Here is a 16,450-nt window from a genome sequence, read left to right as displayed (position 1 = left end):
ATCGACCCTATAGCGGCTTCTCTAACCATGGGAATAACAGTATTAGATAAGAATATATAATCAATGCGTTGGTAGGAACCGTGCATTTTAGAGAAAAAAGGTAAAGTCCTTCTCCTCTGGGTGAATTAATCTCCACACATCAGATAGGCCCATATCTGCCAGAGTTATCTGCAATCTACGTTTCTGTCTTCCCGATAACTGGGTCTTGGCAGATGTGGAGTCCATCACCTGGTCCAGTACAAGATTGAAATCCCCTCCTAGTACTAAAATCCCTTCAGAGAATCTAAAACTTGCATCAGCCATTTAATTTGACCCTTGTTTGGTGCGTATATGGCAGCGAAGGTAATCATTGAGTTTGCGACCTTCACCTTAATAAATAGAAACCTGCCGTTGGGATCAATTAATTTCGCTGTTAGCTGAAATGGGATATTCTTACTAAAACCAATAGAGACACCTCTAGATGCCGAAGAGTGAGTGGCATGGTGCCAGTCTGGGAAGTGTTTACTGGACATATTGGGGACATGGTTATGTCTGTAATGTGTTTCTTGTAGAAACACTATATCAGGGTTTTCTTTTCTAAGTGTGTGGTAAACTTGGCTACGTTTCTGCGGAATGTTCATTCCATTCACATTAAGTGAATAAATTGTGATGTGCGTCATATCTGGAGTACTTACTTATGAGAAGCTTGATCTAGATACTATCAGTGAACCTAAAGACTCGACTCAAGAAAGTAAAATAAAAGGACATAAAGACAAAAAACACACATATAAACAGAATAAAAGGACTTCCCAGTCCTATAGGCGCTGTACAGCGCAGTGGTGTAATTACATTTTGAGAATAAGAGCTTGGGGGAGGGGACATAGGTAGAGACTTCTAGAAAAATCTAGATGAACCACTCACTCGACCTCTTATATAATTTCAGTAATACTGACCGAATAACTACATCATTCCAAGAGTTCAGAACTCTTATCAAATGTAAGGACCGAGAGTATGCTGTTCCACAAGCTCTGAGGCCTATGGTAGTATTACATAAACTAAGCCCCTCTCTCAGTACCTCGGTATATCAAACTGAGCATCAGACTAGTTTGCTAGCAATGGTTTAACCTAACATTCCAAACAGTGACAACTTTAAATTACTCTTACTATGGAGCACGTATATAGTAAGTAGATGAACAAAGGTTTTCTCTGGGCCAAGTGCCTATCATGAGAGAATCAAAACTTCAACCTCCAACAACAGGAGGCCTCAATTCAGTCCCCTGTCAGCGGTTTCTTCTTTGTGCTCTTGTGCTTAGGCATATCTCTCCAGGGTAACGGACCAGAAAGCTTGGGCAGCTTCTCCATATTAGCTGAAGGGAGCCAGGAAGGAATATCCAGGGGAGAAATCTCCAGGGCCTCCCATATCTTGGAAAGTTCATCTGGATGGCGCAACACAATTTGCCTGCCGTTAACAGTGGTACTCAGGCCAAACGGAAAAAGCCACCTCATGGGCAGCCTCCTCTCTTTCAATACAGCCGTGAGGGGTTTCAATGCCTTCCTTTTAGCTAGCGTGCTTGCCGCCAGGTCCTGAAAAAACAGGATTTTGTTCCCCTCAAAAGCAACTTCTTCTCTCTCTCTTGCCGCTCTGAGCACTGCAGATGTGTCGAGATAATTCAGTAAAGCACAAATGATATCTCTGGGCGGCTCACTTGCAGCAGGCTTAGGCCTAAGCGCTCTGTGCGCCCTTTCAATGATAATATTTTCAGCCCGCTCTGCTCCCACAAGTATGGCGAATATCTGTTTAACACTGTCCAGGAATGCTTCTGCCGCCACCGATTCTGGAACACCTCTTATCCTTACATTCTTCCTTCTCCCCCTATTCTCTTGATCTTCTAAGTGGAGGTAAATACTGTCCACCTGGGAGGCTAATGATTTCACATGGCTTTGTATGCCTTTGCTGTGTTGTACTACAGCCGCTTGAAATTCCTCCAGCGCTTCCACCCTCTGCCCCACATGAGTTACCTCCGTTCTGATGACCGCCAACTCCGTCAACACGGGGGATAAGGCTTGGGCTAGGGACTGCTGTAGAGACCTCTGCAGGAAAGCTCTGGTGATCGGAGCGGGATCCGGTTCGTCAGGCAGATCTGAGGGAGCGCAGGAGCTTGCGTCATCTGAATCTATGTCCAAGGCTGCAGCGTCGACCTCCGCCGCCGCCATCTTCCCTCTAGCAGCAGGAGACAACGTCCTCTTGTAGCGGTATTTCTCCAGATCCCCATGCGATTTCCTTGACTTTGTCGCTTGCATGGCCTCTCCACCTTTCTCCTTGTTAGATTTGCCCATATTTATGTCGGTCAGGGCTGTATAAAGGCTTTAGATCGGGTGGTATGGTGAGGAGCTCAGAGCTCACACGTCTTCCACCATGCTCAGTTGGCTCCGCCCCCGCATCTCCAGCATTCTCATGAATGGAGAGGCAGTGCACAAGTAAGACCCACGTTCTTTTGAGTAGGGTCCCAGTGGTTGGACCTCCAGCTATCAGCTAGCGCTATGCAGTGTCAATGTCGGACTGGGGTGATTAGGGCCCACCAGTAAAATTAATTCTAGGGGCCCACTGTACAGCTATATGCAAATACTACTTGCTCACATAGTGGCAAATAGCAGTAGGACATTCAATATGATTATAAAGGGTCCATGCAGCAACTTCCACCAATGAGAAGGTGGGTGTCTGGAGAAAAAGGATGCTGGCTGGCCTGCATTTGTACGTAGAAGTCATCTTAGCACCTGATGTATCCATAATAATAAACTGGGAAGTCTGTATAATAATCAACCCCATTTTTTATGGACATAGGCTGGTTGAGAAGCTAAGTTGCGGAACTGGGGTCTAATCTTTGTCAGGGGACCACTGGGGGATTTACCTCATCCCATGTGCTCCAGTCTGAGCCTGTGCAGTGTCACAAGCCCTTTAAGTTTTCATGCAATACAATATACAAGAATTATTATTTGGTCCACTAGATGTAGTCTATATGTGGCTGTTTGGGTGAGAAACCGAGGACATCACAGGGTTTCGAATTTATGTCTAGGATTTCAGTAGCACATGGTGTACGGCAAATCTAGAACTGCTCAGCTATAAACTGCTCTGTACATACAATCATTCTATATGTTGTCACGTCAACCCAGCGCTGCATGTCAAATGGCGTGGCAGTCTTTAGCAAGGGGATGGGGGGGGGGGGGGGAGCAGAACAGCACAGAAAGTGTCACTGACCACTGGGGATTGTTTTCTGTGATTACACCAGGACATGTGATATCTTTACTGACAGACAGGCAGCTGCTTTATTCCCCTTGTTTATCCTGCCCCGGTGATGGCTCTGCCATAAGGCTCTTCCCTATTCCCAAAAATTCTGAAGTGTAAGTGAAGCCTCTAAGTATTGCTGGAGGAAGATTCATAGAAGTTAGAAGAATAGGTGATAAACCCAAAGTTCTGATCAACACTGCAGGACCCCATGTAGTAGTAAGAACTGTGTGCTAGTAAAGGGAACCTGTCAAAAAGTATGTGCTCCCAAAAACTGCCACCAGTACCTGACAGTGAAAGGAGGAATCAGTATCCAGTGAATGAGCAGAATCTGAGAGTCTTCTCTGCTTTATTTAGTAGTTACTACTCACCTGGGCTGTTATCTGTAGGAATGTCCTCTATACTCTGCTCATCACCCCTCACATCTGTCTCTGTAGCCTTAATACTATTCAGATCTTCACCCGGATTCACAAGCTGTGAAAGAAATATTATAAAAGTCATCAGACAGATGGAAAAGTCGTGTGGAATGTTTTACGTGACCAGAAAAAAAAAGACAACCAGCGATGAAATGACAGCAGCTATCTGTAATGGCGGCAGTCCATGCTTACAGCTGCCCCTCTCCTGCTGGTGGGAAAACCTGCTGCCTTGCTCACCCTCTTCATTGGTTCAGGGCTCCAGTGCCATCTCTCACCCTAATCACTCTCTCCCACCAATGGGAAGGTACCTGAGCAATAGATTCTAGTACAATAGTTTCCTGCAAAGTTGTGCCATTAGCTTGTTTGTCTGATCTGTTGTCCTGTGTACCGACGTCTGCATTTGACCCTTTCCTGCTGGGTCCGAGTCTTGCCTGATCTCATTCTGACCCTGAGCTGCCTGCCTTGACTTTGGACAGTTTATCAGAATGCATGTTATGGCAGTGGGTGTGGACCCACTGTGCCAATGAGCAACTATACCCTGGAGGGGCGTGACTAATTGACAACTGGTCTTCACTAGAGCCTCTGAAGGTGAGGAGAGGCTTGGCCTGTTAGAGTATTCACCATGTACAACTTCAGAACAGTCCACGAGTAAGTAGCAGCTGACCTGGGCGTCAGAGATACCAGTGCGAAGCACCGAGGGGAATTACGTAGTCAGGAAGTCCGTAGTCAGGGCAGGCAGCGATCAAGCAATCCATAATCGAAGCAATTCCGTAATCGAAGTCCAAGGTCAGAGGCATGCGGCAAACAAGAAAAGTCAGATGAATCAAGGTCTGGTGCACAGAAAAACAGAACTTCAAAACACCTGCAAACAAGGAACTAGACAAGCTAGTGACCAAGATTGCTCAGGCGCCTTCCTGGGGCAGGAAGTGCCTTAAAATACTTCCTGCAACCCAGTAATAGGCTGGAGAGATAGAGGGAGTGTACGTGCTGCCTCACAGGGAAGGAGAGACACGCCCATGCATGCACCTAACAAATAAAGCAAGAAGTAAGCTCTGGCATGAAGCGCAGATAGAACAGTTAAGCTACCTGCTGCCTCCGCTTGTCAGCACGGCGCATGACAGCAGGAGGGAGCCCAGCGCCTGTGCACGCAGGTAGGGGCAGCAGCACCGACACGGACCGCTGGGTTACCATTGCACATATTTTGCCTGTCCTGATCTTGGCCTACCCCTGACTATGGTTCTGCCTAATCTCTTGTTGCTCCACTGTCTCTTGCCCCCATAGATCAGCAGTCACTTATACAGAAACTATTTCAAGTGGTCGCAGACTGGTGGTTGCCCTGCATCAGTGTCGAGATACCTGTATAGTAACATAGGGGGAGATTTATCAAACTGGTGTAAAGTAGAACAGGCTTAGTTACCCATAGCAACCAATCAGAATCCAGCTTTCATTTAGAAAAATACTTTGGAAAATGAAAGGTGGAATCTGATTGGTTGCTACGGGCAACTAAGTCAGTTCTACTGTACACCAGTTTAACAAATCTAATCAATAGTTTATATAAGGCTGAAAAGATATCTGTCCATCCAGTTCAGCTTGTTATCCTGCAAGTTCATTCAGAGGGAGGCAAAATTAATTCTGTAAGGTAGAAGCCAATTTTCCTCATTTTAGGGGGAAAAAAAAAAACCTTCCCAGATCACTGGATCAACAAACTGTCCGGAAATCTAATAACTATAACCTGTAATGTTATTACACTCCAGAAATGCATCCAGGCCCCTATTGAATTCTTCTAATGAGTTCACCATCCCCATAGGGGTTGAAGAGTGAAGACCGAGGGGGGGTCAACTTACATGACACCTTAGGAATGGCACCAAGTTAAATCTTTTTACATCCACTTTGTTTCATTATTTCATCCAACATGTTGGTTCTTTATTCCAACTAGCAGTCTCCACAGACAGAAAATTGTGAAGATTCAGACAACATAAAATGTTTATGGTCAGCTATAATTGTAATGTCCCAGAGTGCCATTACCACTCCTTTTGGCGCCTTGCTACTTACTCCTATGTGCTAATTTATATCACCTAATGTGCGTCATGTCATCTTCTCATAATGTGCATATTTATCTTCATAAAACTGGTTATGAATATTCAGAGAGGGCTCACCTGTATAATCAAGAGTGGAAGTGGGTGCACCTACCAAGAGGATTCACCCAATCCTCTAAGGTAAAAAGTGGCAGGATCAAAAGAAAGAGTGGTAGGGCACACCAATATTCGGAATCACAAGGATAGTTACAATATTTTATTATTAGGTGACATACACTGTTGAATAGCACACGTAAAAATTAAAAACTATAAAATACAATAAAATAATAAAACAAGCATACAAATCAATAGTCTTATATATATAAATATGCTAATATTTGCCCTAAAGTCAATTTGAATAGTGAATGTTATCCCTCCAGGTGGGTTATTTAACCCAATCAGTGTCCCAATAAATAAAGTGGGAAGTAAGTCCGCTGTTTGGATAAAGTCTTTTCTCTTGTAACAGATATTGCGACTCAATAGTCGCTGCGCCTACGTGAGCGCTACACTATTGCTGCCTGCTGAAGCTGTTGTACTCACAGTTTGTAGTGAAAATAGAGTCGGCTTGCTGCTTCACAGGTGGCGTCCCACGTGTGGTCAGCAGTGATGATGCAGGTTACAGCAAAGTAAGACTGACGCGGATTCGGGATCTTCAGTGTTTCTTATATGGACGTGCTGTCTCGGAGATCAGTCGATAAGCATTTAAGCAGATCTTTTTCCAAGAGTGGACCACAAAGTCGGCTCTCCCAGTACACCAATTTCCTACTTATCTGTACTTTTTTAAGATAGAGGAAAACACCGATCCCTTGCGTCTTTACTTTCCTTTAGCGCTTCCAGTCCTCCGGTATTATGTTCTGTTCCATAGGATAGTTACCAAACGCGTTTCGGAGTTAACTAGGACTCCTTCAGTGGCTAACCTATCCATGGGAATGACTTGCTTTTATATCCTTAAAGCAGGTGCGGATTAAATTAATTGACTTGAAATCGGAAGTGACGTGCAATCTTTCTCAAGTCAGAAAGGGCAGATATATCGTTTACATACTTCAGTATAAAACTACTAAAAATAGATTAAATATATGATGTGTGTGTATCGCTATATATGTATATCACTATCAAACTACAATACATATTTAAAAACATTCGCATATATTTAGACAAACCGCAACACAGAATATACTCTGCTTTAATAGTTCAGCATCAGCTACTCTATTTCATTTCGTACTGTTCGTTTATACTAATGAAGAGAAGGTATTAAATACTACTGAATACCACACAATATTTATGCGGTAAATATTATAATTTTTTATGCTGCGGTTTCATTGCGTTTTTATTAATTCTGTGTTGCGGTTTCGTTGCGTTTTTATTTAAATTCAATATAATTTCGGTATCAAACTTTCCCAAGCTTATATTAACTTTTCAATGTGTAATAAAACAAAAATGTTATCTTACAAATATAAAATAATTGCTATATGCATAAAAATACATAAAATTACATAAAAAATATATAATAACTGTATATATCACCATGGACAAAAAACTATTTATTTATTTAGACCAGGAGGAGCTTCAGCATTTGAAGAAAAATGAAGAAAATGAGGAGGAAAGTCCATCACCGGGGGAAGGCCCGGAGATCAAAATACTCACGGGTCTCTCCCCGGTCAAGGACCCCCCCCCCCCTCCTTGAAACATGGCTATAAGAATCCATATATTTCAATTTCGGCGTTTAATCCTGCCGGTAGTAATGTATTAAAGTCAAAGATGAATCGTGATTCAATCCTTGACATTTTTTTAATATGGTCTCCACCCCTCCAGTCTGCTTCAACTTTTTCAAGAGCCGAAAAAACAAGTCCCTTAGGATCTTGGTTATGTTTGAGTTTAAAATGGTTTGACAAAGTATGTTTTACATAACCTTTTTTAATGTTAGAGATATGTTCTGCTATACGGACCTTTAGTTGTCTCTTTGTTCTTCCCACGTATTGTCTTTTACAAGGGCATTGTATAACATAAATAACACTTGGTATTGCATGTAAAAAAATCTTTAATTGTATGTTGATGATTATTTGTTGTAGATTTTACTACCACTGTTTTTTTGGGAAACATAGTGTTTTTACATCCCATACACTTTCCACATCGAAAAAAACTTGTAGTATTCGTCCATTTTTGTATGGACGGGTCTACTTTATTTTTGTTGGTTTTTGGGATAGTGGGTGCTACCATAAGTGCTAAATTTGGAGCTTTAGTAAAGATCACTTGTGGAAAATCTGGAATTAATTGGCCTATTACTTTGTCTTTATTCAAAAAGTGCCAGTGTTTATTTAATATATATTTTACTTTTTTATATTGAGTATTAAAAGGGACGATTAATCTTATATTCTCATCTTTCTGTTCCCTTATTTTTGTATCAAAGAAAGACTGCCGATCTAATTGTCTAACTTTATTTAATGCTGTTTCCAAAATTTCTGTGGGATATTTTTTCTCCAAAAATTGGTTTTTCATAATTTCAGCTTCTTTTTCAAAGGTCTCTAATTTTGAACAGTTTCTCCTAATTCTTCTAAATTGTCCTGTCGGTATGTTTAGGAGCCATTGTGGTAGATGACAGCTATTGTAAAGGATATAGCTATTTTTTGATGTTGGCTTCCGAAATGTATTACAAATTATTTTGGATTCTTCTATTTTAATTTCCAGATCTAGAAATTCCACCATTTCTTGACTAGTTTTTCCTACGAACCGTAGGTTATAATCATTTTTATTTATATCTTCTAAAAATCTATCAAGTGATTCTTGGTCATTTTTCCATATGAAGAGGACATCATCGATGTACCTCTTCCAGAGCACCAGGTCTGTCCCCAGCCTCGGATCGATAACTTCTTGTTCCCAATTCGCCATAAAAAGATTGGCGTAGCTGGGGGCAAACCTGGTGCCCATTGCAGTCCCACATATCTGCAGATATATATTCGAGTCAAACCAAAAGTAGTTATGATCCAGGATATACTGGGTAACAGTCTGCAGATATTTAATCTGTTCTATAGGCACCTGACTATTCTGTTGCAATTGCTGTCCCATAGCTTTTATTCCTTGTTGATGATTTATTACAGTATATAGGGACTGCACGTCCAATGTTCCCATAATCCATCCAGGGCTGTACTGTATTTTCTCAACCGTATCTATTATTGCGGTGGTATCTTTTATATATGATTTCGTTGTTTTAACTACTGGTTGCAATAATTTATCTATATAATGAGACAGGTTTGATGTCAACGAACCTATGCCTGAAATTATTGGACGCCCTGGCGGGTTTATAGGGTCCTTGTGTAATTTGGGAATGCAGTAAAATACTGGCAGCATTGAGTCGCAATATCTGTTACAAGAGAAAAGACTTTATCCAAACAGCGGACTTACTTCCCACTTTATTTATTGGGACACTGATTGGGTTAAATAACCCACCTGGAGGGATAACATTCACTATTCAAATTGACTTTAGGGCAAATATTAGCATATTTATATATATAAGACTATTGATTTGTATGCTTGTTTTATTATTTTATTGTATTTTATAGTTTTTAATTTTTACGTGTGCTATTCAACAGTGTATGTCACCTAATAATAAAATATTGTAACTATCCTTGTGATTCCGAATATTGGTGTGCCCTACCACTCTTTCTTTTGATCCATAAAACTGGTTATGTTCATGTAATTGCCTGGTCTACCAGCAGATGCAACATTGGCAAGGTTACTTTCCCTGGAGAGGAACCTCCTAGTTCTCTGGAGAGGAGTTTAGTTAGTGAGTAAGTCAGTCTACCCTACCCCATCATGGGGAGAGGTTGTTTGAGGAGTTCGTCTGACTTAACCCCTGCTAGGGGAAGGCAGCAGGCCTGGTCCTGTCTGGACAGGTTCTGTTAGTCCTACAGTCTTATCACTGGAGGTCGTGCACACCCAGGTACTCCAAAGCCAGGACAAGAAGTTCCTAGGATTACAGTAAGAGACAGACCACAGACAGCTAAATTAAGTTCCAGCAGAAGAGGGAGAGTTTCTATTTACACCAGCTAGCATAGCAGAGCGGAGATAGTTGCAGAGAAGTAATTGCCTGCCAGATTATGCCAATACCTGCTGATGACACGTGTATATAAAGTTACAAAGACCATAGGCCATCCCTGCACCACTCTGGCAATCCTAGCCTGGGTACCAACACTACCATTCACAAAGGGGACTTCAAGTCCTCGTTTCTTAACTGCAACTGGCGTCACGATTAGGGGACATATTTCGTAGAAACCTCCCAAGGGGCAAGGGATACCACAGGCGTGGCAAGTGGGCCCGTTGCATAATCCTCCATTCTCCACCTTTCTCATTATACAAGGACAAAACATAATACTAGTGGGTAAAACAATACTCAACACAAGATCTTCACAGCCTTCTACAGATCATAGGGGACATTTCATGAGACCTTATCTCCATCTACCTGATCATCCTGTAGGACCTCTGAACCATCCTGTGTAAGAAGAAGACTGGGGCATCTCTCCTGTGTTCTTCTCTTTTCCTTAACTGTAGGAAACACATCCAGTGACTGAATTCATTCCTTACATACAGATAATGAGAGGACGTGTGTATTTAGTCATGTCTATTACCTGGTGGTGTGAGGGGCCGGTGATCATTCATCACGACGTCCTTGTACAGATTTTTGTGTCCTTCTAAATACTCCCACTCCTCCATGGAGAAATAGACAGTGACATCCTGACATCTTATAGGAACCTGACAACACAATGATACAGTCATTACCCAGATCCCTTCATAGTGTTTCTGTATAATGTCCCAGCAGTGTCACCTCTCCAGTCAGCAGCTCAATCATCTTCTTGGTGAGTTCTAGGATCTTCTCTCTATTGATCTCCTCATGTATCAGGGGGTGAGGTGGAGGCCCCGTGATTGGGCTCAGGGTTTTTCCCCATCCTTCAGACACGGGGGCCTGACAGCGCCCTCTAGAGGTCTTCACCACTGTGTAGTCCTGGTTATGGAGAGACACAGTAATAAATATCACTCCATACATCTCCAGAGTCCCTCACCTCTCCAGTCATGTCCATCTGTTAGTAACATAGATAAGATGATGTAATGTGACATCATCAGAATCTCTCACCTCTCCAGTAAGCCGGAAGATGATCTCTAGAGTGAGATTTATTATACTCTCTGCCATCTTGTCCCAATCTATCCTTGACGGGTCAGTCAGGAGAAGGATCTTATATAGAAGATATCCACTGAGCGGATCCTGTATTGTAGAAACCTGAATAGAAAGAAGAGGAGACGATGTAAAATCCTACAAAATCCCATGTAAAATACAATTATTGGAGATAATAAGAGGAGACGTCGGAGGAGATAATAAAGTGTAGATGCTGAATATCTAGTCATGGCAGCTCCTCTAGGTTTCAGGACAAAGCATGTCCCCCTTCACTTGACGTGATACACAATTACAGGAAGCAGCGGTGATGTCAGTTAAAGCTGTAATTTGGTAGATGATGTCATAGATCCAGAGCTCAGACTACCCTCCTCTTATCAGCTGGGATCTCAAGATTTACCTCAAATACAGATCATCCTGAGGCTATTTTTGTTACATATTATATAATATGTCCTCCAGGAGGTCATTAATAGACCTCTGGAGGACACTGACATTTTTTTTTTTTTTTTACTTTTTGTCCTCCCACTGTAACTTGGGCATCCACAGGAGCTCCAGTTACAGGGGAAAACAGCCCCCTCTGGGGGCATTACACACAGGCAGAGCTGATCAGGGTCTCTTCAGACCCTGCAGCTCTGCTCCTGCCCCTGTCCCAGACACCCACGGCGGTCACGTGACTAACAGAGGAAGAGGCTTGCCCGCTTCCTGCTCTCCGTCTGCACTCGTGCAGCGCTCTCCTGCCGGCACAGGAGAAGGCAGAAGCGGTAATTAATAGCTCCAGTCTTCTCCTCAGGGTCCCCGCTGTGTCTGTCAGCCAGGACCCGACCTGCTCCTGCTAGATTGCAGAAGCAGGAGCTTTAATCCCAGCGATGATCAGCGCTGAGATTAAGGCCTCTTTCACACAGGCATTGCGGGAAAATGTGCGGCTGCGTTGCGGGAACACGCACGATTTTTCCGCGCGAGTGTAAAACATTGTAATGCGTTTTGCACTCGCGTGAGAAAAATCTGCATGTTTGGTACCCAAACCCAAACTTCTTTACAGAAGTCCGGGCTTGGGATCGGTGTTCTGTACATTGTATTATTTTCCCTTATAACATGGTTATAAGGGAAAATAATAGCATTCTGAATACAGAATGCATAGTAAAATAGCGCTGGAGGGGTTAATTATTATTATTTTTTTTAAATTAAACTCGCCTTAGTCCACTTGATCGCGCAGCCCGGCTTCTCTTCTGTCTCCTTTACTGATTGCAGGAACAGGACCTGTGGTGACGTCACTCCGGTCATCACATGATCCATCACCATGGTAAAAAAATCATGTGATGACCGGAGTGACGTCACCACAGGTCCTGTTCAGCAAAGGAGACAGAAGAGATGCCGGCTGCGCGATCAAGTGGACTAAGGCGAGTTTAATTATATATATTTTTTTAACCCCTCCAGCGCTATTTTACTATGCATTCTGTATTCAGAATGCTATTATTTTCCCTTATAACCATGTTATAAGGGAAAATAATAATGATCGGGTCTCCATCCCGATAGTCTCCTAGCAGCAGTGCGTGAAAATCGCACCGCATCCGCACTTTCTTCATTTCTATGGGGCCTGCGTTACGTGAAATAATAAAGATAGACCACGGCACTCGTGTTTATGATATTGAATCAACTGGATTATATTTTCATCAAAACATCCAGGAGTAAATGTGCAAACTGGCCAATGTTTCGGTCCTAACACGGGACCTTGTTCACGGCCTGGGGTAAAGTAAAGATAGTACATCAGGGTATTTGGAACATAATCAATTCGATACTCCTAGAAATAGTGCGTAGTATTGGAATAGTCAAGTTCATCTAAGATTAATGTCACAATTATAGATACACAGAGGATACGCAGAGGAGTAACTGCCAGAATACACAGCACCCTCTGTAACAGAGTCACAAAGTGAGAGTGAACAGATGGTGAATAGCAAAAAGGCAGCAGTGGGGACATCCGTATACATGGCACAGCAGCACAGTAATAATGAATTAGCATAGGATGCAGAGTGACAAAGGTGAGCAGAGACTTCAGGGGTCGGTTTGGGTGACATAACCTGTAGGGCATAAGGGGCATTGGTTACAATGTACATATGTGCATAGTGGCAGTTGCAAAATATCATAGTAGCAAATCACACGGCATATAGGTGTCAGCGTGAAGTGCCAGTCAGAAACCTCCGCTTGTTTGAAACATAGCAATAGGAGAGCCTAAGGATATAAACAGTCATACATACAAAGCACCTAATCGCACATGGCGTGTATACCTTAGTTTCTTGTAGCATGTTGCCTGTTGGATGGTGTTCTTTGCTGCTGTTATGCCCGGTTTAAATGTAAATAGTGCCGGCATGTACCGCTTGTGATGCTGTGCGTCATTAAATCTTAGATGAACTTGACTATTCCAATACTACGCACTATTTCTAGGAGTATCAAATTGATTATGTACCAAATACCCTGATGTACTATCTTTACTTTACCCCAGGCCGTGAACAAGGTCCCGTGTTAGGACCGAAACGTTGGCCAGTTTGCACATTTACTCCTCGATGTTTTGATAAAAATATGAAAATATAATCCAATTGATTCAATATCATAAACACGAGTGCCGTGGTCTGTCTTTATTATACTGCTTCTATTACCATTGAGCACCGTACCAAAGAACAAGAGGAGTGCCGTCCAATACAAGTTTGCGTTACGTGAAAAACGCACAAAATAGAGCATGCTGCGATTTTCACGCAACGCACAAGTGATGCGTGAAAATCACTGCTCATGTGCACAGCCCCATAGAAATTAATGGGTCGGGATTCAGTGCGGGTGCAATGCGTTCACCTCACGCATCGCATCCGCGTGGAATACTCGCCCGTGTGAAAGGGGCCTAAAGGGCTGACTGCACGTTCATATACGTGCTATCTGCACGGGGAATGTCCAGATAGGACTTATATAGACAGTGGGAAGTCAGGAAGGGGTTAATCACAATTACTTTTATTATAGGGGTGAATTCTATTTGCAAAAATGTGGAACAGCTATGGGGACAAAATTTGCCCCATATTATGCCAATCTGTTTATGGGAGCCTTTGGAAGAGATGAAAGTTGTTGAGGGAAGTGTTGGATTTAAATATATATGCCCTTACATATATGCATGTATATTGGCCCTATTATATTGTGTATATGTACATGCAGGTAGATGTGCCCCAAACATCTATATATGTGTATCTGCCATGGCTCTCCCCCAGGTATATATATATATATATAGGCCTATAACTGCCCATGTATGCCCCAGGTTTATAATGAGTATATATGTGTATATGGATGCGTCCCAAGTTTCTATATATATATATATATATATATATATATATATATATATATATATATATATATATATATATATATATATACACACATATATTACTTAAATTCCCCCCATAGGTACAGCGTTCAGCCAGTTCCTGCAGGGGGGTGGATATTTCTCCAGGTGGCTGGTGACTTCAAAGGCTAAGGGATCAATAGATCTGAGGCCTTTTGTTGAGTTTATCAGCCTAGTTACTATGCTCTCCCCACCTTATGTTTGTGACATGGCTGGGCGTGTGGTGCTGCTAGCCTCAGGGGGCCAACTGGCAGGCATACGTCACAGTCACACTATGATGTCACATCCCTGAGGAGGGGGGAGGTGGGCTGTTTCTGAGGCTGATATAGGAGCCTGAAACCAGGAACAGGGGTCTCTTGCATCTGGACTACAATCAGAGACACATGGGATGGGAACAGCTCCCTGAAGGAAGAGAGGCCACATGCGGCCACATTCTCCTGGAAATGGCTGAGTACCAACCATCCCCTAACCCCTGGCTGCTGACCTCATGCCTCAGCATTAATCCCTGATGAGCCTGTACCCTGGAAGCAGCCCAGTCACCCCTTTAGCTGCGCTGTAATCCTACCCCTTCACGACTGCCTACTTGCCCCAGCAGCAGCTGATGGTGTGTTAACCCTTTGCCTCCCATAGAGATAGCTTAGAGCCAGGTTGGGTTGGGCTGCTAAGGAATGTATGTAAGTGTATTAGAGTGTGGGGTGGAATTGGGAATTGTAAACTGTCTAGTGTAGATAGGTTTGGATTGTGGTGTGTGCGTCTATATATATATATATATATATATTTATAACCATTGATCAATAAATATATATATATATATATATATCGTATAATTAGACTTGTATTATTGTCCCTGACCATTAACCCCTTCACTACATGCTGCCCTGCAGAGCATAAACACCCTTTCCTGAGTTACCCCTTGCCCAGAACTCTGTGTTCCTTGGCCTGCATGCATTTCCTGCAATTGTAATTAGATTCTGGGGAGGATTTTGGACTGTGTTAGTGTAGTTAGAACCGTATTAGTGTGTTTACTTATATTGCTGTGTGCTGCTATAAATATATATATCTATTCCATTGATATAGATATATACAGGGAGTGCAGAATTATTAGGCAAATGAGTATTTTGACCACATCATCCTCTTTATGCATGTTGTCTTACGACAAGCTGTATAGGCTCGAAAGCCTACTACCAATTAAGCATATTAGGTGATGTGCATCTCTGTAATGAGAAGGGGTGTGGTCTAATGACATCAACACCCTATATCAGGTGTGCATAATTATTAGGCAACTTCCTTTCCTTTGGCAAAATGGGTCAAAAGAAGGACTTGACAGGCTCAGAAAAGTCAAAAATAGTGAGATATCTTGCAGAGGGATGCAGCACTCTTAAAATTGCAAAGCTTCTGAAGCGTGATCATCGAACAATCAAGCGTTTCATTCAAAATAGTCAACAGGGTCACAAGAAGCGTGTGGAAAAACCAAGGTGCAAAATAACTGCCCATGAACTGAGAAAAGTCAAGCGTGCAGCTGCCAAGATGCCACTTGCCACCAGTTTGGCCATATTTCAGAGCTGCAACATCACTGGAGTGCCCAAAAGCACAAGGTGTGCAATACTCAGAGACATGGCCAAGGTAAGAAAGGCTGAAAGACGACCACCACTGAACAAGACACACAAGCTGAAACGTCAAGACTGGGCCAAGAAATATCTCAAGACTGATTTTTCTAAGGTTTTATGGACTGATGAAATGAGAGTTAGTCTTGATGGGCCAGATGGATGGGCACGTGGCTGGATTGGTAAAGGGCAGAGAGCTCCAGTCCGACTCAGACGCCAGCAAGGTGGAGGTGGAGTACTGGTTTGGGCTGGTATCATCAAAGATGAGCTTGTGGGGCCTTTTCGGGTTGAGGATGGAGTCAAGCTCAACTCCCAGTCCTACTGCCAGTTTCTGGAAGACACCTTCTTCAAGCAGTGGTACAGGAAGAAGTCTGCATCCTTCAAGAAAAACATGATTTTCATGCAGGACAATGCTCCATCACACGCGTCCAAGTACTCCACAGCGTGGCTGGCAAGAAAGGGTTTAAAAGAAGAAAATCTAATGACATGGCCTCCTTGTTCACCTGATCTGAACCCCATTGAGAACCTGTGGTCCATCATCAAATGTGAGATTTAC

General features: G+C 42.8%; 1 protein-coding gene across 1 annotated transcript in view; it reads right to left on the bottom strand.

Moving 5' to 3' along the window:
* LOC122941944 (zinc finger protein 420-like) overlaps positions 1-16,450 on the bottom strand; it is a 43,160-nt gene that overhangs the window by 21,748 nt on the left and 4,962 nt on the right. Inside the window, exons 2-6 of the mRNA XM_044299441.1 lie at positions 10,879-11,022; positions 10,573-10,749; positions 10,376-10,499; positions 10,210-10,292; positions 3,634-3,736 (exon numbers count right to left, since the gene is read on the bottom strand). Of these exons, the coding sequence (XP_044155376.1) occupies positions 3,634-3,736; positions 10,210-10,292; positions 10,376-10,499; positions 10,573-10,749; positions 10,879-10,935 (544 nt within the window). The 5' untranslated portion in view covers positions 10,936-11,022. The remainder of the gene's footprint in view (positions 1-3,633; positions 3,737-10,209; positions 10,293-10,375; positions 10,500-10,572; positions 10,750-10,878; positions 11,023-16,450) is intronic.

This window comes from Bufo gargarizans, chromosome 6 (assembly GCF_014858855.1).
Source record: "Bufo gargarizans isolate SCDJY-AF-19 chromosome 6, ASM1485885v1, whole genome shotgun sequence".
In the NCBI taxonomy this organism is placed as follows: Eukaryota; Metazoa; Chordata; class Amphibia; order Anura; family Bufonidae; genus Bufo; species Bufo gargarizans.
This window is presented reverse-complemented; position numbering and strand designations above follow the sequence as displayed.